Source organism: Pygoscelis adeliae, unplaced genomic scaffold (assembly GCF_000699105.1).
Source record: "Pygoscelis adeliae isolate BGI_AS28 unplaced genomic scaffold, ASM69910v1 Scaffold55, whole genome shotgun sequence".
NCBI classification, from domain to species: Eukaryota; Metazoa; Chordata; class Aves; order Sphenisciformes; family Spheniscidae; genus Pygoscelis; species Pygoscelis adeliae.
The window spans coordinates 623,735-635,129 of NW_008824804.1; the positions used below are offsets into that span (position 1 = coordinate 623,735).

Below are 11,395 nucleotides of genomic sequence, written 5' to 3' on the forward strand. Positions count from 1 at the left end.
ACGTAAACTGCACCTCGCTTCTGATCATCTGTGGCCCAAACCATTAGACTACCGCCTTTGCTTCTGGAATCTTGGCAGGACAGCAAGCCAAAACCAGGGATCACCTCAAGTCCTTTTCCTCCCTAACATAGTTAATATTTGAGCTCTGGATGAAAAAGACTTCCTAGATCCCCATCTCAGTCACTGTACATGGGAAGACTGCTATTTAGACCACAGTAATGTTTTCCAAAGTTCCTTGGAGACTTGGGACTATAAATTCAACTCTAACCTTTGAAATATTTTACCCACAGCTACACGAAGTCCTCAGAAAACAAGCATACAGGCCCTTGCAAAGTCAACAGAGCTGTTGCATTTCCAGCGTTGCGTAACTTGCGCAACTGCAACCCTCTTTCGCTCGGTCCGCATATTCATGTGCAATGCACAGTGGGCAAAGCTCTAGGTGCACACACAAGGCTGTTAAAGAAACGGTACCCTTCAAGGAACAGCACTGGACCTTCCCAGCAAACAGAGGGTATCCGTACTTGGAAAATGCTGCATACCTCCTCCCACAGCAACTGGGGCAGCCGGGGGATGTTATCAACTGGTCGTAACACCGGTCCCTGCCATGCTAGCCGAGACAACATTACATTTGAGCGTGAATCCCTGCCTGGGCACATCTTTATATAGGAGCACTGAAATGCCCCGCTGGGAAGAAACAGGTGGCCTAGCTCCACTCCCACCAAAGTCTGCAAGCCCTACTTTCTCATGGGCCCTTACGCATCCCGCCTTTCCACAACAGCAATGTACTTCTCTGTTTTCCGCTGATTTATCCTTGACAACAGGGAACAACAGTAAGGAGCTATTCCTATCGTTGTTCTACTGAGGGGGAACAAAGGAAGCGAGAGATTCAGAAATACACAGAAGGTCAAGGAGGAAGCGTGTGACAGAGGAAGGAGTTGCATTTGCCTTTCTAGGTCCAGGACAAAATTTCTCACCATAGGCTAGCTCTCCTATTGACTTCACTGGGTGGGAATGAAGCCAGCGCCGAGTGCTCTGGAAATCCCATCACAAATGCTTCCTTCATTTAGATGTTTTAATAGCGTTCACAATCTCTCTCTGATGAAGGGTACTCGCTGCAGCCAAAAAAAACCCCACCAGCACTCTTTGAAGGAGAAATGAAATGCTTCATTAATTCAAAAATTGTTGAGATTGCAAATCAGGAACAGAACATACAGGTCTAGAGGCAAGATTACTAATAATTCATGAGCAAAATGCTATGTTTATGCAACACTGAAGATGAGATTTTAATTGCTTATTACTCTAATTGATTTCGTTCAGTTGTTATGGCAACTTTCTCCTTTTAGTATATGCACTACACTACACGCTTAGCAGCTTAAGCCGTGAAGTAAGGCTATGTGACACACCACAGTTGCAACACGTATTCTAAGCTAAATAATACCGATTATCTGCTCGTATGATACATAGTAGACAGAGACCATAGTTAGAGCTGTCTATAACACCTTCTAGTCTAATGTTTTATTATTATATGCAGTTTCTCTCAGCTGTCCCAACTGATGACTTCCATGCTTATCTCCACCACTAACTCTTCTCGGTTTACACCACTTGGCACTGCTTGAGCAAAAACAGTGGCCATTTTGTGAAGAAGCTAGTTAGAAATGGCAGTTTTGTCAGCACATATGTTAGACATTATCTCATCTATATTCTGACTCTTTTCCAGAAAAGCTTTTATACAACAGGAATTCAGAGCAAGAACTCAAAACCTGACCGTCGGGACCTGAAGTCAAAAAAACCCGTGCCTTTTGCTGTTGAGAAGGAGGTATGCAGTTCAGTTAAACAAGAACACCCAGCACAGGCTTCGTGCAGCTATACTTACGCATCCACTCCTATTTATCTCTCCTGCCCTGTCTCTCCCCAGTGATGGTGGAACTGCTGCTCATGTGTAAACATATCCACTAACTTATACGCAGCAAAACGGATCTTGCTCTCCGAGCACGTATGCTAGCGAAGCACATTTTGCTGGGCCCTGGAGTAAATCCTTAAAATCCCTTGTGAGTCATCCGTCTCACATGCATCAAGTTTTTAGGGAGCTGAAGACAGCAGCTGCGAGTTAAGACATTGTTCGTAAATGGCAACGCAGACATTTTCCCTTGTCAAAGGCCCTGTGCGATGTACATTGAACTGGAAACTGCAGAAGGTGGTTTCTGGTCTTGCCCTAGTATCTACTGACTCACATCTTGCTGAGCTTCAAAACCCCCATAGCTAACTGGAATCACAAGAATAAGGCATTCGCCTATTAGTCCAGGCCCTTCACAAGCAAGCAAAAAAGAGGCATGAGATTGTCAGGCAGCCCTGTCTTTCAGATCAACCGTTTCCTTTACTGTATGCTTCAGCCTTTCACACTACAGTCAAGCACAGAGCCGGCTCTACACACTGACCAACAGAAACACATTACTTATTCCACCCCCAAAAATGGGGAGCTGTTCAAGACCAGGGCCTGAACACACCGACTGATTTATGCTGAAAGGCTTTTTTGCCCCGTGTCACTCGTTATGTAATCAAGCATTGGAGAAGTCACATTGCCTTTATAAAAGGTCATTATCATTATTTAATTACGGAACGACAATTCACTAGAACAGTTCCACGGCCAATTCAGCCACAGAAGAGCAGGCGAGCAGTACGACAACATCTCGCGATCCTCTCAGAAACCAGGGCTTGTCTACGCCGATGCGAACCTTCGGCTCTACACTTCAAATAGGTTCGGCAACACGCTATCTCACAAGGGCACGGGAGCAACATCCCAGAGCTCATACAGAAACCGCACAGCTAGGAGCTGTCCCAGGGGATGTCTTCCCCACACACACGTTCCCTTTCAGCCCCCTCAGCCCCCACCCAAACCAGTCTTACTGACAAGGCAGTTATGAAAATGAACACATATTTAAACTCTTGAGACTGCAAGCGCTCAAAGTTTCGCCTCGTGGTACAAGAAAGCCCAAAACAGCATTTAAAAACCGTGCACAGCTCTGCTATTAAAAACAAGCCAACCACCAAAAGCCTCACGCTTTGAACAAAGCCAGGCAAACCTCCTTTGCGGGATACACAGCTATCTGACCCAGCAAAATCAAAGTTGAGCCTCAATTATCAAACCACAGAAGTAAACCTGACGACGTTCTTGCAAGCACGTTTCTTTTCATGCCGAGACGAACTTGAAAGGGGCTGAATGGTACACCTCAAGCTTTATTAAACAGACTAATCTCACAAGCTGTTGGTAAACCCAGGGACGTTGCCCATGGCTTCCTACCTTCGTAACAGCCCACCTACGCAGCACACGCATTATCTGCCGACTCCCACGCGAGGTGGTTGCTATACTGAAGCAGCCCGAGTGGGCACCTTTGAAGTAGAAGCTGAACATCTTGGCTGCAGTAGCTTTCATGTTCAAAGCAGTCACAACAGACAGCGAGGAAGCCATTGCTCTTAAAACATTGAAGCGCGTGTTTCGAAGATAAACAGTTCCATTATATAATTGACTTTCAGTGGTACATGTGAGTTATTGGCAGAAGGGAATTTCATACAGAACTTAGGAATATCGAGTGTCCATCCCTCATCTGTTATACGTGGGAAGTGAGAAGCCTTGTGGTGTGTTCCTGTATTTAAAAAAAAGTAGCTATGAAGGCCATAAAGGAAAAACTGGGAATTATTTTAACAGTAGCACTGGCCCTATTCTTCCCACACATGCTCCCTGCCAATGAGTGACAGCACTCACTGTCAGCCCTGCAGCACCCTATTCATTCTCAGCCCCCAGCCTACCCACCCTGCCCCGGTGTTGGAACATCTGAGGCAGGATTTCCCTTTGCAGCAGCAGCGACCAGAGCTGGAAGACAGGCTGGCCTGGCAGAGGAGCACCCCTGTGCTCTCTCTCACTCCATCCCTCGCACAAGAAAGCGCAAGGACAAAAAGAGGGAAGATCTGTATCAAGCTGCGAGGCGCAATAGGTCTGCCACGGTGCTTACAGCCATCTTAGCAGGTAGCTGAGCGCAGGTCCTGACTCCTTTCAGCCTTTCTAGGGCTGGGAACATCTTTCCAGCAAGAACAATTTACAGCCCCTTATTCCTTAATTTTTGCAATGTAGGCACCATTTGGAAATACTTTGGCAAGATGAGGCAAAAAGGAAATGAGCTCAAGTTTGCCTTTGATGAGTTACTGCAGGTGTTTGATTGCCGAGATGCAGACACATCCCGAGACCAGGTTTTACTCAGAAGACTGGGAGCAGCATCAACCACAAATCCAGCGAGACCCAGAACACTTCACCTGTGATGACCCCTCACTTCACTACTGGTGGGAGCTCCCATTTGCCAGATGTGCAAATGCACCATGCACACCACTCATCCCAGCACGACAGAGCCCAGCTGCAGCTGGGTGATAAGCAGAGGGTACCTCACACTAGCTTCTAAAACCGAAGAGGAGCAAAGCTGAGGAGAGACTCACATCCAGTAGCAAGCCATACGCAAGCCTCTCCTTTTTCTTTGCAAACTGCTTACCAGAACTCCTGGGGAACCCGGAACACTGTACCGTACAAGCCATACAGCAAAAAAATAAAAGCAAGCCAAAAGCTTCAAGTAACCAACCGTAACTCACAGCAGTTAACAAACACAGCACTTGGTTTATTTTTGTTTTCAACTGAAACAAGACTCAGTAGGTTGGTTACCTGTAACCAAAGTACTCTATTGCAGAAGTGAGCTTCCAGGTGCAGAGACTTGCAGTAAGAAGTCTTCAGATGGACAGTATTTATATCATACAGAGTACACAATAAATTACTATCTACATGCAACATACCTACAAAAAGTTACATATAACGTAAAAAAATACAGTATTTTCTGCTCATTTTTTGTTTTAAATTTTTTCTGTACATTTTTTTCATTTACATTTTTATATACATTTTTGTAAACTTTTTGTAATCTTATAAAACTGAAATCACATAACAGTTATGAACTTACAGCACCGCTCTTACCGTTCTAAAACGAAGCTTGCATCTACGAAACAGCCTTTAGCTTGTTTGCTCCTTCATTTCTACTTTGGCACCAACACACTTCACACCATTACTCTGAGCTAATTAGTCCGCTTGCTACCCAGCCGTGTTCTCAGTATGGAGAAACACGACCATACTTCAGTTTGTGCTACAGTAGAAGTTCAGAAAAAACCATTACATTAACTACTTCATCAACATCACATTTACCTGATATTACTGCATAATATCAACTTTTCCTGCACTAACTGCTTTACATAAGCATGCAAACAAGTCTGATTATGACTCAATCAATAACATGAGTATACTGAAAAACAACTACAAGGGTTAAATAGTAAAAGGAATGTAGACTTACCAAGGTTTACCATGTTAATAAGTCTAAGCTAATAGTATGGACTGACATGTTAACAGTTAAGATTTTAAACACACTGAAGTATACAATGTGAGTTTCAGTGTAAAAACATCTGTATTAAAGAAAACTTGAAATTACTCCCTGACACACAGTTTATACTATCCTTTAGTGAAAACTAGTATTGACTAGAAGAAACCTTCTTGCCATGCATACTGCTGTCATGAAAAAGGGATTCCTGAAGTTTATAAAAACTAAGCTTTAGAAAAAAACAACTACGTGGAGTACACAACTCCAGATCCTGCTGACAAGGAGCATAGCACGTAAAGTGTTAGAGCAGTTTCAGCATTTGGCAGTAAATCATTTCAGCCTGGTACTATGGATACATATCATTCCACATAACCTACTCGGCCAATTTGATCTAACCCCAAAATACTAAGAAAGGGCGGAGGTGCCCTCAAGAGGACTCTAGTCCAACCTCCTGCTCAAAGCAGGGTCAACGCTGAGTTCCAGCCAAGCTCGGGGCTTTGTCATGCTGAACCCCGAGAACCTCCCAGGACAGAGATTGCACAGCCCCTCTTGGTCCACTCCCATGCTGGACTGTCCCCACGGAGCAAACTTCTTCCATCAACTGAGAACTTCACATTTCAATTTAATGAAAGCCTCTCATTCTTGCTCCATGTTTCTCAGTCAAGACCCTGAAATTATCTCCTCCTCAGCAACCTCCTCTTCGATATCAAAAGGCTGCTGTTCAATCCCATTTTCCCCCCAAAGGCCACTTAGCCAGGCTGAAGAAGCTCATTTCACTTAGCCTCTCCTCACAGGTCCTGTGCCCCACATCGTTTAACCATCTCGGCAGCTTCCTGTCGGACTTGCACAAGTCGATCAACCTCTCGAGCCCAAAACTGGACACTGTTCCAAATGAGAATGAATGCCAAGTAAAGGGAGGAAGAAGCCTACTTCCCTCAATCTATCGGCTACGCTCCTGTTAACACAGCCCAGTATGCTCTCAGCCTTCATTGCTGCCAGGGCACACTGCTAACATGTTTAGCTGCTAACCTTTTTGGACCACCAAGTACAGGACTACGTTTATACTCACTGATAACAGAACTATACATGAACTTTTTTGCTCAACTGGGGACCTGAATGGGATTTTTTTTAATTCCTTAAAATTACAACAGCGAAAAAACCAAGGCAGGCATTCAAAGCATTGATATACCACAGCAATTCTTGCCTTAATACCGTTTACAGATTACCACCTCATTTATTATTGCCAAAACACTCTACGGTGCATTAAAAATCTCAACCTAATACAATCAAGACTTAATGCTAAGACCGACAGCTAAGAGTTTGCCACTTCGTTTTAGGTTTGAGTTCAAAGAAGAAGGTGCCTTCCAGATCACTCGGAGGAGAACTGCTAAGGCTTTCTTCTCCGCTGCTCATATCTTCACAGGAGTCTTCACTAGAAGGAACAGTAGGAAAGTTAATTTAAACAAAGCACAATCCCTCAAAAGCACAAAGCACAATCCCTCGAAAGTGACCAAGTACTCCTCAGTCCTGTGTTCCCTCAAGCTGTTCTGTTCCTAGTGTAGCATCCCAGATGTAAATGCTTCTCAGCGCTAAGGCTTAAATCATAACAAGGTACAATTTCCTTTTTCCTAATGCCAAAAACCTCCTACCAGCCAAGAAGCCAGTGTTCAAGATACCAAATATAAATTACTTTAGAAAATTTAAATGCTTTGTAAGCCTCTCTGCCTTAAAAAAAGGAATGCCTCCCCCCATCCCACAAAGCACTTGTACTTTTTGCACACCACAATGACAGTTCACCTTTTTCTTTTTCTTCTAAGATATATTTTAAGTCCACCAGTATTTTCCAAGCAGTACTGAATAAGCCTAGTTATACAGAGTTGCCATTATCATTTCCAGAAAAAGAGAATTCCCAACAAGTTAACAACCCGGTTTAAGTTTTACCAACCTCTCGCTTTCATTGAAACATCCACCCTCTGGTATTGTTGGCAACTCAGGAACACTGTAGTAACTGTTTTGGAGATTCTGGGCTGTACGTCTCGAGACAATCCAAACGAGCTTTTTATGATCAGGCTTACAACATTCAGGAGAAGAATAATCTGCTAGGCATTTTGAGACCAATTCCCTCCAGTAAAGTAGGTCACTATCACTTATCTGAAAAGCAAAAAAAGAACCTATTTAGTCTATTACACAGGCTCTGAAGATAAGCCCTCCCTTCCTCCATTTTACCTTCTTGGAAAAGACTTGAAAAGGTATCAGTCAAGATGTAAGCTAGTCATAACTGTGATACCTTTGTCAAAGTTGGGCTGCTTTTGAAGGTGAACTCCTATACACCTCCTAGAAATGTCCGCGTGGAAGTTTGAGTTAAGTTGACAGACAGTTTGCCTGTCAGCTGCTGTTAACATTTTCATTATCACTTCCAAAGGAAAAATAAAACCAAGATTACTCCACTTGAAAATAGAATTATTTGAATTTAATAATTTAAAATCCCATTTTAAAATGGAATAATCTCATACTTTAAGGAACTACTTCCAACCTTCAAGAAACTGGGTTAGTTCAATTTGACTATAAGAGTGAAAAGCTTGTTTTAGGCCATCAACTGATACGGTATGCAGCTAGAAGCTATAAATCCTATGTTAGTTAGTCAGGCAGAAAGAACAACCAGCCCAGCAGTCGTCATAGTCCTACAAACTAATTGGAAGTTTCTCTAGAACATACAGCTAAAACTGTACAAGTTAAATCAGCTGCTTGTTAAAGCACGTATTATGTAGGCGTTAGGTCAGCATTTCTTCTGACTTTATACATTTAAGATCGTTTTTTTAAACCATAATCCTTTCGCTTGCCAGGCAGCTGCCGAGATGTGCCAGTACGAAACGACTACCTGAGCTCATTCTCTAAGCAGCCCTTTCCTGCATTTGGCATTCTACCAAGGAAACCGTGTTAGCTACAAGAATTGCAGACAGATGCTTACAGACTCATTTCACTGTTTATTTCAGCTGATGCCAAACAGTACCTGTAAATATTGTACACTAGCAGCAGGGGTCCCTTAAATGTAACATTGTACATCATGAACTGCACCAGCCCCAACAACTGCAAAAACAATCCACAGAAAATTTTTACCTTAGAATGCTTTTGAACACGCAGAAGGATCTCAAACAGCTCGACAGATTTCAAAGTCTGAACTTCTAGAGTGAGAAGGCACAAGGCCAAGACAGATGGCTAGAAGGACAAAAAACACCGCTCAACATGACATGAATCAAAACCTACTCAGAAGTCAAAGCTGCTACTTTTCTAAGTAGTCAAAGTACTTCTTACTTTTGCTTTAGAAAAGACTAGACGACAGTTGCAAGCTTTTAGCTGTGCTTCCAATTTGTCGAGATTCAATACTTCTTTCCTGTAAGACACCCAAGAGGAAAAGCATTTGTATCAACAAGCATTCACTTGTCAGGACGTAAAAACTAAGGAGCTGCCTCCACTACAGCCAATGCCACGGTCATTTAAGAGGCAACTAAAGAGAGAAAGGGCTTAGCAAACATAGACCGCCACCAACATGCAACTCAACTCACCTTTCTGAGGTATGACAGAGTACAATAGTATGGTACAAGTGCAAGAAGGTTAAGGCAGTAGTAGCTTTAAATTCAAAGTGCAACTTTTCTGAAATTATCTTTTCCATCCGTTTCAGGTCGGACACAGTGCATTTACATTGGCTGATCCGGATGATCTCATGAGCAGATGGAATATTGCATTCTTCTTCAACTACTCGGGCAGCCAGCTGGAAACAACAAACTCCAATGCAAGATAAATGCTTCGGTTTCACCTGAAAGTAAGCGGAAGCACTATGAATACTTACTTCCCCCCCCCCATAAACACCGTGCTTATCTGCAGCAACACCAACAGCTCACCCAGCCTAGGTGAGCTGTCTTGAATATTTACAGTTCAATAGAAAGAGATTTGCTTATCTCAACTAGACCTGACATGAGTCAGCTAATACACCTCACCTAGTCATAACTAGTTTCATGACTTAAGTTTCAGCAAAACACAGCTGGCAGAGCCAATAAAGCAATATCAATCTGCCATAGCTAAGTCAGAGGAAGTAAAGTTCAACAGCTGAGCACCCTCTATTGAAGTTGTTTCACATCACTACACCACAAATATATTGCAGGAAGAACTGCAATACCCTGCTTCTCCAAGCAGCAGCGCTCACTTACCCTCACTTAAAGCCTACACAAATCCAGCCTGAGCCTGTTCTAGGCAGTCCTATCCCTCCACAACTTGTTCCCACCTCTGCTACTCTCTCCCCATGTACCAGCATAACCTTTTGTGCAACCTCGAGGACAGTCAGACCCGAGAATTGATGCAACTTTCGTTTTTCTGCCAACTTAGTAACGGGGAACTGGTTTAGGTTCAAATCGTCTGCCATAAAGCAGCACAAACACGAGAAGAAAAACATCCCGGAAATGATCATTTGGTATTAGTTCCAGCACTAAGCTAAGCTGTCCCTAGAAATAGCCTGTAACACAAATTGTTTTGTTCCTTCTTAACGCCTCCTTTCTTTGTCTTCTACATCTACCTGGTGAAGGCTACAGACTTACTAGAGGAAATAAACCACGCTGCTACTTGACTTTAGAGGTAAGAAGAACTCTACTCAACTTCAGGTTTACAAAGGAGGACTTCAGAAACGTTGCTAGCATAAAATGAGTAAATAGCCACAGTTTATCTCCTAGATCACAACCTTCCCCTTTTTGTCAGGCAAGAAAGCTCACAGGAAGCTCGCCTATTCCCCACCGACACTATAGCAGGTCCTCTCCCCCCAAAATACCTTCATAAGAGCCAAGAATCTGTCCAGAATGTTAACAGCCAAAACAAACGTTTCAGTTGCAAAACCGAAAAAGTTGGTCAGACTCCAAAGATCTTCCACCTTGGCATTCCTTTGTCTCGGACACAGAGTGTTCTCATTCTACAGCAAGGGAAGCAAAGTCAGAATTATTCAGTGGCAGCAGTGATGACTGCGACCGCTCACTCCCTATGTCATCTTTTACTTAAATCAAAGGGAAGCAATTATTTTCTTCCATAAATACTTTATTTCTCCTAACTTCAAAAAAATTTTAGATATTTGAGACTCAAAACACACCCAAGGTAGACGGATTACAGCCAGGTCCTGAGTCTCACTGGTGCAATACCGAGCACAACCACATTTCCAAGTACGCACTTGTTATTTTAAGACAATAGTTACCAAGTGCGTACGTACACAGGGACTCCCGACCTTACGGAAACAGAGATGACCAAACTCAGCTTCTTCTCCTCTCTGCCTGCATGTCAATACTTAAGTGACAAAAGCTCTGCTTTCAAAACAAACAAGCAGGCTGATTTCAGAGACTTGCTTTGTTAAACGTTAAGGCCCTTTCCAAAAAACTCACCAGCATCCCCAGGAATGTAAGCCTGCCCCAAACGCAATAAGGAACTCTGGTCGTTAACGTCGATATGTTTATGCTTAGCTTTTTTTTTTTTTGCTGTTAAGCGCTGAGTGTTTCTAGGTTCGTTTCCCTAGACCTTGCTAAGGAAAAGCTGGTCATTTCCCCATTTGTTAATTGCCTACTTGACATCCCAGCTTTCCTGCAGTGGTACAAAGCTCCCGAGATGAAAACAACACACTGCTCTTGGTTCTGTGTTCACTCGAAGTTTAGAAGATAAATATTAAACGCCTAAATATTTTACTTGCCCTTGTAGGTCATAGTTCTTTGACAATGTAGCATATGTTAATAACTACAGATCAAGACAGAGTTAAAACAAAAGGCAAGTGGCGTTTACAGGAGAAAGAATTGACTTTCCCAAGCTAACGCACGTCTCCCTTCTAGCTCGGTTTTTTTTTTTTTTAAACACGTATATCCTGCCCAGAGGCTGCCTCCTCCCTCCGCGCCTACCCCAGCCCGGCTCCCCGCTCCCCCCCCCCCCACCTCGGCGGCGCACTCGATGAGGCTGAGCCCCTTCTCGCGGGGCCG

General features: G+C 43.4%; 1 protein-coding gene across 1 annotated transcript; it reads right to left on the minus strand.

Moving 5' to 3' along the window:
* Nucleotides 1–4,641: 4,641 nt before the first annotated feature.
* On the minus strand, nt 4,642–11,395 carry CCNG2 (cyclin G2; the record flags this gene model as incomplete). Its single annotated transcript, XM_009324039.1, has 7 exons — nt 4,642–6,831; nt 7,345–7,550; nt 8,517–8,615; nt 8,712–8,790; nt 8,963–9,213; nt 10,216–10,353; nt 11,351–11,395. Coding segments are annotated over 7 exons (951 nt in total), but the record flags the coding sequence as incomplete, so codon positions are not given.